General features: G+C 44.8%; 2 protein-coding genes across 7 annotated transcripts in view; one reads left to right on the forward strand and one right to left on the reverse strand.

The window, feature by feature from the left end:
- Positions 1 to 17,202, forward strand: part of PNPLA7 (patatin like domain 7, lysophospholipase) — a 120,976-nt gene that overhangs the window by 4,594 nt on the left and 99,180 nt on the right. For 4 of the 6 annotated variants that reach the window (XM_081847461.1, XM_081847462.1, XM_081847463.1 and 1 more), the window contains exons 1-4: positions 9,448 to 9,616; positions 12,998 to 13,069; positions 14,979 to 15,066; positions 16,079 to 16,161. In XM_081847461.1, coding sequence (XP_081703587.1) covers positions 9,581 to 9,616; positions 12,998 to 13,069; positions 14,979 to 15,066; positions 16,079 to 16,161 — 279 coding nt within the window. In that variant the 5' untranslated portion in view covers positions 9,448 to 9,580. Of the gene's footprint in view, positions 1 to 906; positions 995 to 1,518; positions 1,611 to 2,309; positions 2,474 to 2,743; positions 2,817 to 2,952; positions 3,019 to 3,302; positions 3,514 to 9,447; positions 9,617 to 12,997; positions 13,070 to 14,978; positions 15,067 to 16,078; positions 16,162 to 17,202 lie in introns of those variants that run through there. The other 2 variants (XM_081847466.1, XM_081847465.1) reach the window with 2 other exon arrangements.
- MRPL41 (mitochondrial ribosomal protein L41) lies at positions 7,793 to 8,880 on the reverse strand. Its single transcript, XM_081847817.1, has one exon. The coding sequence runs from the start codon at positions 8,789 to 8,791 to the stop codon at positions 8,384 to 8,386; it is 408 nt and encodes a 135-aa protein (XP_081703943.1). The 5' UTR covers positions 8,792 to 8,880; the 3' UTR covers positions 7,793 to 8,383.

The raw sequence follows: 17,202 nt of genomic DNA on the forward strand, positions 1-17,202 counted from the left end.
ATATCTACTGAGCTCAGGACATGAAAAATTACCACAATCCAATACAACTGATCATAAATATTACATTACAATGTGAATATTATATAGGCAGGTTGCAAAAATTAAAATAAGTATGGTTCGTAATAAAACAGGAGGAACAAGAAGCTAGACCAAAAAATTTAAAAAATTAAATGTATTACCGTATTTTTCCATGTATAAGATGAGGGAATCCCTCCCCAAAAGCTTAACAACTCTGGGCAATTTCCCCCCATTTCCTCAATTTTGAGTCCCCCAAAATAGGAGTCATCTTATACACGGGGGTGGTGTTATACATGGTATATACCGTATTGTCCTGAAAATAAGCCACACTTTCCCCCCAAATTTTGACGGTGAAAAGTTAAAGTGCGGCTTAAATTTGTGACCCTACAAAAATTGGCTTTTACTATATCACTGCTGAAACAGACATATGGTAAAATGGAACAAAAATGTTTTATTGCCAATTTGCGAGCTTGAGACTGTTGTGCAATTAATTCTAATGCCATTCATTGCTTTCCCCATATTTTACAGTGCAGTATTGATTTTTTATTTGCATTTACGGTGCTACGAACAGGTGTTTAACCCACTTGCGGGTCCTCTCTAGTACGCATAGGATTTTCTTCTACATTTGCCATTTACGGGTGTGAGGGCCTGCAGAATTTTAAGGGAGCGGCTTTATATTTGGGTACATTTGTCTTTTTCCCCCCTTGAATTTTAAAGGTGCAGGTTATATTCGTGTGCTGTTTATATTTGGGCCAATACGGTAGATCTCTTATTATACTGCATTTGAAATGCAGATGAAGTGCTTAAACACATGTTAATATTTCATTTCTAAAGAGAGGGCCCAGAGACTTACTCTTCTGAGGTATTTATTATTCATTCCTCTTCAAGGTGCCACGTTCCCATTGCAGAACATCCTGTTCTGGGCACTGCAAATGCTAAGGGAGCAGTGGAGCTCTCCCGCTTAACAGGAAGTGAGGTAAGTGAACCGGAATTGAGATTCATGGTTAGGGTGTGAGCCATAGCTATGCAAAGCGGTTCATTTTATAGGCAGGTATAGGATGTAGCTCTGTGTGGTCATTCCACTTCAGCTTGAGTGTATTTTCATGTTAGGAAAGGTAATACAATTGAGGGTGCTGACTTTATGTTGCAGGCATTGAATAACTGGGCATTGTCTAAGCACAAGTTTCTTGAGGACAAAGGGACAATAAAAAGGGAGAAGCAAGGGACAAATAGAAATGTATGGTTATTATTTATTTAAACAAAATACAAGGGTAGTTGAAACTGCTGCAAAAACTTTGGATGTGAAGCCTGGCATGTGAATAGGACTTGAGAGAACAGTCTCTCTTGCTCACAGTGACTGAAATTGTACACATGCTCTGAATTTCCTGAAGAAACTTAATCTGCAGTGGGCTCCAGCTGTATTTTCTTAACTGAGTGTTGTATCTGATGTTCCTCCTTGGGCCTGTCTGGCCTTGATCAGTTTTCTTTTCCCTTCAGTAGAAGAGCTGCAAGCTGGAACCATTGTGCAGCGCTGACCTGGGATCCGAATGCCTTGCCTTATCTCTTGATTGGTCCACAGGACGAGGGCAGCGGTGAGCAGAGGCAGTTAGCTAGACATTGGCCCAGTGCTAGCATTGCTGTGTTTTAAAAGTTGAACAAAATCCCTGCTGTGGGAGGACTGCCTGACAGCTGTGTCTAATGGGAGTCTGCATAAGTTTGTGCCTTGAATTTGCCTTTCCATGCTCTGTTTTGGGGCTTTGGAAGGGATCTATATGCAGTCACTGAGGGCATATGTATTTCTAGTCCCCTACTCCATTCAGCCTATTTTCTGCCCACGCTGAGCAGAGCAAGGCCTTGCACTTCTCAGAGTGCATTACCCCACTGCCTTTATCTTAGGAATCAGGAGCCTTTATAGCTGCTTGCATTGCTGTTTGGGCTGTGGGTACCTTGGGAAAGGCAAAGCTGTTTGCCTCGTTACACACACACACACACACACACACACACACACACACACACGTATCTTATCCAGCTTGCAGATGTTAGGATACCCTGTTTCCCCCCACAGCGCCTCACAGTGCAAACATTATCAGGGTTTTAAACTGAGTACTCTGACTGCTAATGACTGCTTATGGTGGATCTGGGAAATGCTTTAAAATCCAGTTCTCTTCTTTTAGTGATGGTTGTGACAGTTTCTGTGGAAGATTTAAAAAAGATTGGCCTTGTGCACAGGAAATTCCCCCTCCTGCTAAAGACTAACCCGTCCTTTCTATTTTGCACTATTTCCCTTGTAGTGGCTGCCCACTGCAGTTGATCAGCAGTGATTCAAAAGGGAGGCTGAACTTGCTGTCCATTGATGAATCTGCCTCCCTGCACATATTGGAACAGTGGAAGGCACATGACTTTGAGGCCTGGATTGCTGCATTTGACTACTGGAACACATCTATTGTATATTCAGGTCTGCATCCGATGGCGGTAAATGACACATAGGAAATGCTTAGTTTTTTCTCTGATGCTCACCAAACCACTATTGCTGGCAATAATGTTGGGTGATTTTTATGCTTCATGTGCATTAGCAGCAAGGCTTGAGCTGGGAAACAAAACATTTCCTGCCTTTGGAGGTCTATCTTCTAGCCTTGTGGAGTGGCTCTGTGTCACAGGAAAAAGGTGTCTCATCTCCAGCTATCTATACTGTCACGCAGCTTGATCAGTTTTCTCTTTGTTTCAGGTGGAGATGATTGTAAGCTACGGGGATGGGACATCCGGAGCAGCCCGAGGGCTCCTATCTTCACTAGTGAGAGGTAAATAGTAGCCTGTCAGATGAGGGTGCATTGCTCACCTCTCCTCACTGTTTGGGCAGTTGTCTCAAACAGATTCAAACTGGTGCATCTGATGAAGGTTCTTGCTGCCTAACCTTTGACTTGCATTCTGTGACAGGCATTCAATGGGAGTGTGCAGTATTCAGTGCCATCCTCTCCGGGAGGATCTGCTGGCCACAGGAAGGTGAGTTTCCCTGAGATATATCTTGTTATGTACATTTGTCTGGGTTAGCGATAGATGAGTGAGCTGATGGTTGTTTGTGCATGTCTGTTCTAGAGACTGTGGCAACATATGGATGGGACCCTGGGTGTCTGAAAAAGAGCATGGTTTAGTTCTAGCTTGGCCTTTGTCTTTATTGATAGCCCTGCAACAGTTAAGTAAGGGTTAGTTAGGAATCTGAAGTCCTCTATTGTACCCTTGAAAAACCACCTCTTATGGTTTTCTGAGGACTGTTTTTGTTTCTCCAGCTACGATGAACATGTCATGCTGTGGGATACCCGGAATATGAAGCAGCCACTGGCGGACACCCATGTGCAGGGTGGAGTTTGGAGGTTAAAGTGGCATCCAACACAGGAGCACTTACTGCTGGCAGCCTGCATGCACAATGGCTTCAAAATCCTCAATTGCCAAGGCTGTATGGGTGAGTGCTTTGATCTTGGTAGCTGGCACCTGGGATGTGTGAGAAAGGCTCAGGGGCTGGCTGAAGCCATATACCTGTGTTTTTAGTTCCTTCTTCTGGAGTGAAAGACAAAAGACAATTTCCAGAGTATATGAAACATTCTTATTCTATTCGGCTCCCAACACTCCTAACTTCATCTTGCTGATGAGATCAAATGCTTAAATAATACTCCCAAGGAGCTGGTTTGGTGTTGATCCATGCTGTTTGGTTGGAGATGCTTGAAAAGGAAAATGCAAATAGGTTAAAGAGGATGTCATTTATACATTCTACCTGAGAATAGATAACTGGGCAGAATATAGTTTCATAAAAACATGATTTATTTTTCCTTAATCAGTGGAAGATAATATGGAGTAGCCATTAAGTTGTTCCTCTTGCCCAACAGCAAGAAGAGATGAAAAGTTTAATTCCTGCTAAAAACAGTAGTTGAGAGATAAATTATTTCCTATTTTATTTAATGCTTGACTTGTAATGTAAGCTCTTAGAGCAGGGGTCGGCAAGCTTCTCTGAGGGTGGGCTGGTTCACCGCACCACAAATCTCCTGGTGCATTGGAGTGTGTGTGTGTGCGCGCGTGTGCATGCGCACACGACAGAAGGGACTTCTCTCTCCCCTAGTCCCTTCTGTCCCCCTGCCTACCTAGGGTGCTGCCGAGAGGCAGAGGCTGGCGGCGTCAGCTTCAGAGGAGGAACAAGCAGCCCAAAAGGACTGCTTTTGGGCTGCTCGTTCCACCGCTGCCGCCGCCACCCTCTACCACTCACAAGGGCAGGCACAGGAGCCGCGCTTGGCAGAGTGAAGGCGGCGGCGGCAAACAGCTTGCTCCAATGAGGGGCTTCTGGAAATGCTCTTGGCCAGATGAACCCAGCCCCCTTCCTCCTCTTGGCCATGGGCAGCCGCCGCTCACTCATTGGCCAGGGCCTCAAACCTTAGCAGTGATTGGCCGGCGATTTGCTATACAAGGAGGAGGAGGGGGGAGGAGATTCTGCTGCAGTGAGGGAAAAGCGGGGAAATGTTGGTGGGGGGAAAAATGGTGCCCGGGCCCGAGAAAACCCCCACGGATTCCCCTCACCGATCCATGGAACCGGCCATGGGCCGTCTCTGGCCCATGGGCCTTAGGTTGCCAACCTCTGTTTTAGAGCATTGTGGTAAACTGGAGTAAAAGCTTATTTAATAAAATTTAAAACTGAATATGGCTACTATTGTTGGAAATGGTGATTACTTATGCAACTTAATTGTCATCTAACATGTGTCTGTCCTTTCCTTTCTTGTCCCTCAGTGGAGAACAAAGAGGAATGCACTGTTCTTTCCTCTTATATCTTGCATAATTCCTTGGCTTATGGAGCTGATTGGTCAAGGGTTTCTCTGAGCGACCCCCTGGAGCTATCTGCAGTGATGCCTGTAGTTCCTATGGAGCAAGAAGCAAGGCGAGTGGATCTCAAAGCCCAGAACCTGAAGATAGTTTATGAATCCCCTACGGCCACCTTTGATGTGGTGTTGGAGGAAGAGGATCAAACCCCTGGCTTGCCGATCCAAGAAGAAAGTAGCTTTGACCTGCTGGGACCACGTACTGATGAAAAAGGTTCAGAAACCAAAGCACACAGTGAAACAGATTTGGTCAAAGTCAAAAAAGAGACCAGCCTCTTAGCAACATGTTCTTTTTATGATAATGTCCTACATATTTGGAAATGGGAGGCTAGCCAGACTGCCACTTTGTCCTGAACATTGTGCTAATTAAAGTTATGGTATGCCTGCCTTTTTCAGTAGCAGGCCTTTTTAGTACTAGGGTTTGAAAGACAGATATAGATTTTTGGTAGGAAGGCCCTGATGGAGTTCCTATCACCTCTTCTATATCAGATTTCCAGCTTTATTCCTGGGAGTCTTTCATCGCTCTGAGAGCTTTGAAGACTCCTCAGATACTTCAGGGATGTGTTCTCTCCCTTCTCCATCCATTTTATTCCTTGCTGCAGAAATAAGATTATTACACTGATGAAGTTCTCTTATTCCACTATATATTCTACAGACAGCAGTTCCTCTTAGTTTGGGGTTAAAGTAGGGTTTCCATATTTCAAAAAGTGAGAATCCATACAGAAAAGTTGTTGAGCTTTCTTTGGGCCAGTTGTTGAGCTACTTTTAAGGGAAATTGCCAAAAACAACACTGCCAACCTGGGTTGCCATACGTCTGATTTTCCCGTGCGTTTAAGCGATTTCCACCTGGACACTGTTTCTGATGGCCAATTACCGTCTATGTCCGGGAAATTCTGGATGTATCGCAACCCTAGTTAAGGTCTCTCTCCCTATGTGATCAAGGAGATCTGAGGATAAGCAAATAAAAGTTATGCTATCAGCTATTCTCTCCTATTTTTCCAGTGAAGTAAACTTGACCTGCTATCTATTATGCAGCAAGGAAAGCTATTCCATACTACTTTGCCCCTCTTGGGGTAAACACATCCAGGCTACTTTACTCTTGACACCAGCTGAAAATTAAGTGGCAGCCTGTGTGTGTCTCTTATCTTGCCTCATTGTTCAGTAGCCATCTAAATGGAGAACTCTTCTCAGTTAAGAACTTGAGGAGGGAGGGGAAATGCTAAAATACAGAGCAGCACTTGTTTCATGCTTCTATTGTCTACCTCCCCCTCACAGGAAAGGCAAAGTATCACTCTGGCTTTATGCTTCAGGTTTGGTTGAATATGTTACTGGGAACAGATAAGCTAAGGGGAAAAGGGATGCAAATTACTCATGCATTTCCATATCACAGAAGTGAACAACACCAGCAACAATCAGTGCTAAGAGTGGGGTACTTGCCTGAAACCCTGATATGGCCCTTGCAAATTCCTCAATGCTGCATAAATTCATGCTGAAGGAGACTTGTAATTTGAGACGCTACAATGTAGGGTGTTTGTGTATAAATATGCACATCAGTATTGTAAACAAAATAAAAAATATTTTTGATCTTTTTAAAATAAGGAGTGATGTCTTTTGTTGGTTACAACCTTCCAATTGTTCATTTTTTTAGTCTTTGGGTGTAAGACCTAAGTTACTGTGGGTGTTGGGGATATGTTTGTATTGTTGCTTGCCACCACACCACATGATGCCACACCACATGATGACCATTAGGTCCAGTTGTGGACAACTCTGGGGTTGCGGCGCTCATCTCGCTTTATTGGCCGAGGGAGCTGGCATACAGCTTCCAGGTCATGCAGCCAGCATGACTAAGCCGCTTCTGGCAAACCAGAGTCAAATTAATGCTGTAATTTTTATTTTATGCATTTACATATTGCCTTTATTCCATTATAAAACCCAAGGTGGCATACTTAGTTCCACTTCTTCAGGCCCTCACCAAAGTCTTGTGTGCTTTCAGACAATGTCTCATGTGAGGCATTAGCCTGCAAACTACCGGTAGTTCCTTGCTGCCGCAGAAGCAGGCTGGCCCTTTCCTCCCTAATGGAGCAATGCACAGCAAGCCAGGCTTAATTCTGCTATTAGTGTGAGACTTGTACGTTGCTCAATGAACCAATGGTGTAGCTGGCATTACTGCAACTGTAGTGGGCATCAGTTTTGTTACCACATACAGTGGTGCCTCGCAAGACGAAAAGAATCCGTTCCGCGATTCTCTTCGTCTAGCGGTTTTCTCGTCTTGCGAAGCAAGCCCATTGACGGCTTAGCGGATTAGCGCTATTAGCGGCTTATCGGATCAGCTGATAAGCGACTTAGCGGCTTAGAAAAAGGGGGGGGGGAGGAAAAAAACCCCGCAGGAACTCACAAGACATTTTCGTCTTGCGAAGCAAGCCCATAGGGAAATTCGTTTTGCGAAGCGCCTCCAAAACGGAAAACCCTTTCGTCTAGTGGGTTTTCCGTCTTGCGAGGCGTTCGTCTTGCGGGGCACCACTGTATTTTAAAAATGAATAGTTTTTTTGCAGTTCTCCCCTTAATTCTAATTTACATTCAACAGTCCACTTACTATAAGATAGCGCTGGTATTTTAACTGTAAATGATAATAAATTATATTTGGTGAGGCCAATGCTTCCACATTAAAAATAAGTCCTCCCATAACAATAATAATGGACTCCCAAGAATTATTTTCAGGAACACTGCTTCTAGAGCAGGATTATCCCATTGTTAAGTAGATTGTGTCACTCAATCAATTCAGTGGTCAGGAAGACATACCTTGAAGGGCTTTCCTGAATAGGCAGCTTACCTAGTTGAAAGTTTATTGTCTGCTATGTAGCAAAACAAATGTTTAGAGCCTATACAGCCATTTTGTGCAGAGAAAGAGAATGAGCCTCCACATTTTATAAACACTTTATTTAAACAAAAAGATGACCAGTGTTTGCTGCCTGCTTCCTCAGTCTCTTTAATATCTATCCATGATAGGAGGCCTAGATTCACAAGCTATACATGTCAACTTCCAAACAATCCAGTAAAATTGTTCCGCTGAGTAGCATTTCCAAAAACAACGAAAACGAAAACCACCAACACTTGGGGCTTGCATAAATTCTTCCTGCTCTGCTTGCATGACTGTGTCCACAAGATTTGGTATGTGTGTGATGTATCCCTTATAGTTTTCCAACACAGCAGCTGGCAAAACTGCGGTGCTCTTCTGGCTTTCTACATTCCTTGCTTGCTCGTCCAGACCTCTGAGATGACTCAAGCATCAATGAAAAGAAAGCAGGAACTTCTTGAAGATACCCCAGAGTTTCCACTTAGTTCCAATCCTTTGGTGTCTTGCTCCTTTTAAGAGCTGAAATGTTTTGCGAAGAGTGAATACTTCAAGTGTTGTTTTTTTTTAACTTTTCTTAAACATTTTGTTGCTTAATAAATGTGTGGAAGTCCCCCCCCCCCTTCTCACCAGCTTTCCTTCCACTTGCAACGCCGTCCTAGCGCACGAAGTTCTTGGGGAAGAGCTGAAAGAGTTTGCCTTCCTGGGTCGGCTCGAAGCCGTACTTCTCCAGCTGCTGCAGACTGAAGGTACCGGCCTTGACGTCCTTCTCGATCTTGGAGGCGACCGTCTGCTGGAAGAGGGCGCGGGCCGTGAGGGGTTGCTCGCTGCCGGCGGGGGCCCGGTAGGAAACGTAAGGCTTCAGCTTGAAGCCGCTCAGGTCCGGCACCACCAGGCGCGGCACCTTCTCCGGCACCAGCTTAAACTTCCGGTTGCATGTTAGGTAGCCCAAGGGGTGCGCGCCGCGGCTCTTGTAGAAAGTGCGCGGGCCGCGCTTGCTCGTCCAGGCGGCCGTGCGGTCTGCGCCGCGCACCAGGCCCCGCGTCACTTCGCTCAACAGCCCCATGGATAGATAGGCAGGTGCTTGCAAAGGAGAAATGAAAGTACCTGAGCCTCGTTGATCTCTTGCCTACTTTCCCTCACAGCACTACTCCCCCTTCTCTCAGGCACACATCAATGCCGCTCGTTCTCATTGGCTAATAAGCGCATAGCCAATCGCTGTCTTCCATATTTTCATTTCACCAATTAGGGGATCGGAGGGGAGGTCCAATTCTCTGACAGATTATTGGAGGGGAGGCTCGGGACCAATCAGAGTCAACATTTACTTAAAAGGGTCTCGGCCTGGAGGTTTCTAGGAAGGAGGGGACGCACAAGGATTACAACCTTAAGGATCTGAAGAAGTGTGCATGCACACGAAAGCTCATACCTAGAACTAACTCAGTTGGTCTTTAAGGTGCTACTGGAAGGAATTTTTTTATTTTGTTTTGACCATGGCAGACCAACACGGCTACCTATCTGTAACTGAACCTTAAGGATGATCGCCATTTTGATTGGCTAACGTGACTGCTCTACTTGGGCTGATGGGAAATGTAGTCCAAAAAATGTCAGAGAGCGCACAAGCTTGGGAAAGGTAACTAGTGTAGTACGAAACTTTCTGGACGGAAATGACGTTAAAACCCCCAAACGGAAGTAACCCCACTTGAACTCCGCTGTGAACTTTGCCCCTTGACACCGCCCCCGCCCGCAGGGCTCTCTCCTCGGGGAAAAGAACCGTTAGCGCCTCCTCCCCTTTTACCCCCCACCTTTCCATTCTCCCCTCCCCGGAGGCTGCTTTGGCTGCCTGTGGAGACCCGCCATGGAGAGCGATGACATCTGCTCCTCCCCTCCGCAGGTACGTGGCCTCCTCCCTCAGCGCGGCGCCCTTGTACGCGCTTCGTTTCCCTTCCCAGGCTTTCTCGCCCGCCCCCCCGCACCCGCACGGCTTTAAAGGGCTCCCTTGAGAGAGCGGAGGGGGGCAGCCGTCGTCGAGGTTTTGGTGGTTGTTATGTAGGAGCGTTGGACCGGGGAAAATCTACGTTCAAATCCTCACTCAGCAGTAGCCGCTCAATTGGGTTTCCTTTGGCCAGTCGTTCTCTTTTAGCCTACCTCACAGGGTTGTTGTGGGGATAAAGTGTGCATGTGTTTGTTGGCTGAAAGGTGAGGGAAGTTACGTTGTTGTTGTTCCATTTATATCCTGCTTATTTCACAATATTTGTTTGTAGTAAAACAATCTTATTACCTGTAAAACATTTAAAATGACTGTTTAAAAGCATTGAAAAGATAATTGAAAACCATGATGTTAAAAGGCAGATACAGTATCATTCCCTTCCTTTCAAGGAGTCCACAGTGACAGACACATCAGTCTATTATATAAGCAATTAAACATTCTAAAAACAGTTAAAAACACTCTCTGAACTAGTTATGTTTGGGTTGCTATGAATAACATCATTCAGGCATAGTATCACTCAGCCATAGGCATTTTTGCACATATTTTAAACTCCTCCTGAAAGTTAGGTACAAGGGAGACAGATGCACCTCACCACAGAGGGCATTCCACAAATGGGGAACTGCCACAGAGAAGGGCCCTGCCATGGATCAATGCCAACCAGGCAGTCTCAGCTTTACATATGTGGCAAAAAATTTTTTTGAAAAGGGCATGGGGTTCCACGAAAAATGACTTTGGCAATCCCACCTGCCATTGAACCCAAAACAGTATACAATTTTGGCTTTAGGTGAGATCACTGGAACGAACTCTTATGTAAGTTGCAGGCTTACTATACTATTGTATACAGTTTTCAAATTCAGAGGCTGTGTGCTACTTAATGCAAGTTATTGAAGAGAAGCAGGAAAGGAAGTTGCCATCAGGTCCTCCTTTAAGATTTTCCTGGAGACAAGCGCCCTAACTTAGTGCTATAGAATGTGTGTTATATCCAATATTGCTTCTGTTCAGAATAGGTTCATTGAAATTGATGGGCATGACTAATATTGATTTCAGTGGGTTCACTCTGAGTGGCTAGTTACAACCTTGTTGTTTGTATGCAGAAGGTCTTAGGTTCAATCCTTGGAATTTCTAGTTAGGCTGAGAAAGCCTTTGGTCTGAAACCCCAGAGATCTGTTGCCACTTGGTGTAGGCACTACTGAGCTGGGTGGACAGATGGCCTGACCTGGTGTAAGGAAGCTTTTCATGTCTCTGTGGACTTTAGATCTGATTCACGATTCTCTTAGGTCCTTAAAGGGTGGCTCTATCAGCTGCCATTAACCATGATTGCTAAATAAACGTCCATGTTTCATAGTGGTCTAATGTGAGTACTTTATCCTGGGGAGAATATTGCATTCAATCCTTGCTTGTGAACGTCATTGAAGGCATTTGTATGGTCTCTGTTAGAAGAAAGCTGGTGTTCTAGTTGGTGTTCTAGTTGAAATTTGGATCTCATACAGCCAGAAAGTTGTCACTTCCCAGGGAGTTGTTGTTTATTTCTATAACACTGCTTAATATACCAATTCATTTGCAATTATATCACTTATCCTGAGGCACCCACACTTGGCTGCCCATTCACCATTGTGAGAGCATAGAGAGTAACCCCTGTCTTCCATTCTCACATTTGAATACTGTCCAGAGGCATTTCTGCTGTCTAGGTGTCTTAGAGCAGGGATAGGGAACCTGTGGTTCTCCAGATGTTGTTAAACTCTTAACTCCCACTAGCCCCTATCAGTATGGCCAGTGGTCAGGGATGATGTGGGCAATAGGCCCAACATAATTGGAGGGCCACAGCTTCGCCATCCCTTGCTTATTGGTTCCACTGTTGATACCCCTATTTTGGTTCTTGTTCCCCTCTTGCTTCCACCCACCTTTCAGATGGTCCTAATCTTTTTGGTCTTGTATTTTAATATGTCAAATGTCCAATGTTTCATCTGTTAGGGACTACTTTTGTTTACACTGAAAATGCTCCCCCTATGCTGTATGTACCTGCTTCTGATGTGTATCACATATGAACCTAAAACTGAAGTTTGCTTTCTAACTGTCTTGGTGTGATGGCCAGAATGTCTTGCCATCCAAGAAAGTGGAACTCATAACTTTGCTTACTGATGGTTTGCTTACTCATGTTACTCAAAAAACTGTACTTGCCCCTTTAGTGCTCTTTGGAATTGTCTTTGAGAATGCCTCTGACTGGCCAATCTCTTACCTTTTTCATATTCCTCCTCAAAACCCACTTCTTCTGTGAATAATTTGGTATTTACCTACTAGTAAATACTATGTCTTATGCTTGCTAAACCTAAGTGCATGTAACTTCAATATTTGCTTATTCTTCCCTCGTATACATGTAACTGGAATAATTGCCTATTCTTCCCTGGTTCAACGCTGCTTCCATTTTCCCCTCCCCCCTTGCCTCTGTTGTCTTCTTTGTGTGACTTTACAGATTTGTAAGCCCTTTAGGGCAGGGACCTGATACCTCACATTTAATAAAGTGCTATGCACAGAGGTGATATTGTATGATAATAAAACATACAAATGAATGAACCTAATGGTGTGAGTGTGTTTTCTGAGTGTTATCTTTTAGATCCAAGTTACTGTTTGAGGAATATTTGGTTTCTAAATAAACATCCTGATATATAAAATCTTGAGGCTTTTCTCCCACCCCCCACCTGCTGTTTGCCATCTTTTAGATGAACAACTTGAAGCTATCCACTCTGTGTTTAGTACTATACACATTGAGGGTATAATTTGTACCAAGTCTTTGGGTGGGTCCAAAATAGCTATCTAGACCTTGTCCCAGGTCTCCATGCTGGAAGGGAAGGAGAGAACATCTTAAACTCGCTGACCTCCTTGTTCCAGAATCCAATCACTTCATTTTTGATGAGGCATCCTTGGTATAGATCATAGCATAATAATAATACCACAGTGACTGTTCTAAACTCTAAGACAGCTGAGTACCAGCCATCATTTTTTTTCCCATCCTGGCTCCAGCATGAGAGGGGGACAACATCATTTAAGGCAGATGGTTCCCTTCTCTCCCTCCCTAACACAACATTAAAGCAACTATGAAAGCATTAGCACAGGGTCTGATTTTCCAACTACTTGGATTCTTTTACTCTCAGGGAATGGCTCTAGTTCTCTTTAACTAGAGAGCTCAGCCAACATGTGCTTTGTAAACTCTCATTTAGAGACATCTCTGGGGGATGGGGAGCTGTTGCCTTCAATCTGTGTTATACCCTTGGTGTTCTTGTCCTTTAGGTCAACTCCTCAAGTTTAGACCTAAGAACACAAGTTCTTCAGTTCGTACAAGATCGAATGCAGACTACTATGGTAACGTTTGAGCCTGTGTGTTTGTTTAATTTGGATGCTTCTGAAAGGCACCAAAAAGCTTAAATGGGTCTTGATCTGGCTTCAGATTTCTTTTATGCAGTGTCTTGCACTCCCCATTTTTCATGCCATCTTACGTATTAAGGTAGCTATGTTGCTTTTGTGTCTCCTCAGTGGTGTAGTGGTGGGTGGTCCCATTGGAACTGGTAGAGCAGAAGGCAAGGAGCCCAATAGTAGGTGGAGCCAGAGCCAATGAGACACAGAACCAGCCAATTCTAGTTTTGTCCTTCTCCTCCTGAATTGGTTCTAAAAGGGCAACAGTGAGACTTAGGAGGATGAGAGAGCTGACAGGCAGTCCCATCCCCTGGACTGGTTGTAAGTAAGAAGGCAGGACACATGAGGGCTGTCTGGGCAGACTGAGGTTCATGAGGCTGTGCCTCATTTGCTCTAATGGACCAGCCTTTACTATGGTAACCTAATCAGAAGTTCTTTTGTGGGAAAGCTGAGGAGTGTTATAACTTACTCTTTTTTTTGTGGCCCACATTGTAACTGGGCTTGGTGGCCAACTCAAAATGTTTAAGTCATGACATTCTACCAAGAGGAGGCTTGTGTGCGGCCTTCAAGCTGGGGCTTTCAAAATGTAGCACAGGGTCAGGGACAGTTCCCTGAATCACATTCAGAACTAACCTAAGAAAATTGCTGGATCAGACCAAAGGCCCATTAGGTCAGGATTCTTCTATTCTCATGGTGTTCAGATGCCTGTGGGAAGCCCACAAGCAGCATATGGGTAGCAGTGCCCTCCTGCTGCAGTGTACCCCAATCATAAATATTTAGAGGCATACTGCTTCTGATCATGGTGGTGACACACAACCATCTTGGCTAAATATGTCTAATCTTAAGAACATTACATGAGTCTGCAGCCAGAATAGGCCATTGGTCTGTCTAGTCCAACATCCTGTTCTTCCAGTGGCCAGCCAGATGCCTGTGGGAAATCCCACAAGCAGGACCTGAGGAAAAGAGCAATCTCACCTTCTGCTTTTCAGTGTTCAGAAGCATACTGCCTCTTACCGTGGAGGCAGAACATACCCACTATGGCTAGTAGCCATTGATAGAATTATCCTCCATGAATTTGTCCAAGCCTTTTTTAAAGCCATCCAAGTTTGTGGCCTTTGCTGCCTCCAGCAGGAGCACACTTCATAGTTTAATTATACATTGCACAAAGAAGTACTTTCTTGTATCTGCCCAGAATGTCCTAACATTCATCTTTATTGGATGTCCACGAGTTATAGTGTTATGAGAGGAGAGAAAAATTCTCTGTCCCCTCTTAAAGCTATCTCAAATTGGCAACCTGTGGTTATGAAGGCCATAATTTCACACTGTGTGAAGGAGTGCTTCTTTTTTCCTGTCCTGAGTAAACCAACATCCCTGCCCTGCCCTCCAGTTTCAAGGCTGAAGAGGATGGCTGAAACTTGTCACACTCACAAAAGCACAACAGCACAGTCAATTCTGACAGTTATGAAATGGTATTTAGAGGGGAACCGCAAAACTCAAGATGACAAAACAGTAAATATAGGGTTGTATCCAATAATGGCCTAAGTGTCGCATGTCACTGGCATTTGATCCCCAGAAGGTTGCCCAATAGGGAATGCAACCCTCTGGATGAAAAATGTTATCCACCATGTTTTAGAAAGACAGATGTGTAAATGACCCTGGCACCTCTCTTGATGAAGGATGGTTTAGAAATCAAACTTTAAATAAATGGAACAAATAATAATTAGTTGTTTGGTTGACTTTGCCAGCTGCAACAGATGTTTTCCTCCCCAGAAACGTGTTCCTAGTACGGCTTGAGGAAAGGGCTTAGGTGGAGAAGAATGTCAATGCCTAAGACTCCCCTTGTCTCTTCTTCCCACAGTTAACTGGAATAATCATTGGTGCAACAGTTGCCCTGCTGCTCATTGGGATCGTTGTGTATTTTGTTTACAGGAAGGTGAAGCAATCAAGTAAGTTGGATCACTTTGGTTGAGAGCTGACGTGCTGTCATAGAATTTGGGGGGTTCGTGTGCAGTGTGATCCCATATTAATGCTCAAAAGAGCATGTCAATAAAGCACGGAGCTCCACCACCCACTTGTTGAGTAAGTGTGGGATTGAGTCCAGCTTCTCTTCAGGCCAGAGGAGGTTTCAGTGTTCCCCTCCAGTGCTTTTTATCTATTCAAGATGTGCAGCTAACAAAAACATGCTGTGAATTCTTACTATAGGGGTAACATAAAAAAGCAAACAGCAAACCACTTCTTACTTTCTTGTCTTCTTATCTACTCTCCCTTTAATATAAAAAATAGGGGTGGGGAACTTGTAGCCCTCCAGATGTTGTTGAACTACAACTCCCATCATCCCTGACCTTTAGCCATCCTGGCTGGGGCTGCTGGGATTTGGGGTTCATACCTCTGGTGGTAGCATTAGAAACCATCCTATTAGGAGCATGCCCTGGAAGTGAGCTTTCATCATAAACTCTGGAAACATGGTGGTGGGGTCTGGCCTCATTGGGCACCTGGAGCTTGGCTCATGACTCCTCCATGCTGGTCCTCCTGCCTCTTTGCTTTGCTGATGGCACCTGTTTACCTGCCCTTTTCTGAGCATGTAGGTGGTGAGAAGAGCGAGGAAACAGCACCCTCCATGTGCCTTGGTCTCTCCATCTCGGCAGTTTTATGGATTGGGTCCAGAGGAAATAAGCAAGCAAATAGGCGGTAATGACAGTGGTGAGGAGGATGTCTATTGAGGGCATCTTGTCAGAAGCCCCCCCCCCAATGTTGGAGCCTACAAACATCTCAAAACATAAATGGGCCTCCCAACATTCTGCCCCAGGGGGAGGGGTTAGAGTGTATTGGCCTGACATTTCTCTCCATCAAGGGCAGTGGCTTAGCTGTACATGGGTAAGTGGGCAAGCTGTGCTTGTGTGTTTTAGGCTCTCACTCTTCACAAAGGGACTACAGGATGATGAGCCTTCTCTCTTTCAGAGCAACCTCAGCCACATGTGCCTCAGTACAGGTTCCGTAAGAGAGACAAAGTCATGTTCTACGGCCGCAAGATCATGCGCAAGGTAAGGTTGCTGGTGACCAGCTGGAGGCTAACAGCAAGCTCAGACTGATGATGCTCTTGTCTTGACATGGGGCTGGCCTTGGCTGGGTTCATCATGCATGTTTCTGTCCCTGCCCCATATCTCTTCTAGAGGTAAAAAAATGCTTTGTGTCTGTGTGCTGTCCTGGTGAATTGCACTTTGCTTTCCATTGACTCTGCTATAATACTTCTGCAAACAGTCTAGCACCCAGCCCTGTAAAGTGCTTTTCTGTAGGACACCTCTGAAAGGAGGGTGGGGAGAGTCTTCTGAGTTTATGTTCAGCCCTTGTAACTTAACTAGGGAAAGCATCACAGAGAACTCTTAGAATTATGAAGGGGAGGGAGTTTGTAGTTGCTAAGTAACCAGCAACATTATTAATCTGATTGCACACATACAGTGGCACAGGGGAGAATACAGGAGGATCGTGCACAGACATGTATCCCTGGGATTCCCATGAGTTCCCAGGCCCTCTGAATGCAGAATGTGATGGAACTCAAATTGGCAGCTAGAGGGAATGATGGCTGCTTCAACTACTAAATCCCCCAAGTTGTTAAATCTGGGAGCTCAGCAGTCAACCATGAAGCGCTTCTGAAATCCACATCAGTGTTTCTATTGGTAGATCTTTTTTTATTAGGGCAGAATGAGCCTGGGAAAATAGGTTAGTAGATCTGCCATGGCAGCCTGCTTTCATTTGCAGTACACATGGCACTCCAATAGATGGTGCTCAATATATTGCCATTGTTGCAGTTCCAAGCAGATGCCCTTGGTTGTGAAAGGACCCCCTTCGCAGGTAACGGTTTGCCAACATGCTGCTGAAATATCATCTATCAATAATACACATGAAGGAGAAATGTCCTCTAATACTGGAAACTCAGTTATGCCTCCAAAGCCATGGATAGAGAGCATTGGGAGGAACATGTCAAAATCAAACACACTGCAAATATAATGCCTTAATCAACCTTGGTCAGCCTGGTACTCTCCAGAGGTTTTGGATTACAACTCCCAGCAGCCACAGCATTCACC

This window comes from Podarcis erhardii (genome assembly GCF_964252035.2).
Source record: "Podarcis erhardii genome assembly, chromosome: Z".
Taxonomy (NCBI): Eukaryota; Metazoa; Chordata; class Lepidosauria; order Squamata; family Lacertidae; genus Podarcis; species Podarcis erhardii.

Bases quoted from the DNA above. Each gene is read 5' to 3' on its own strand.
- MRPL41 (XM_081847817.1), bottom strand. From the start codon at position 8,791: ATGGGGCTGTTGAGCGAAGTGACGCGGGGCCTGGTGCGCGGCGCAGAC.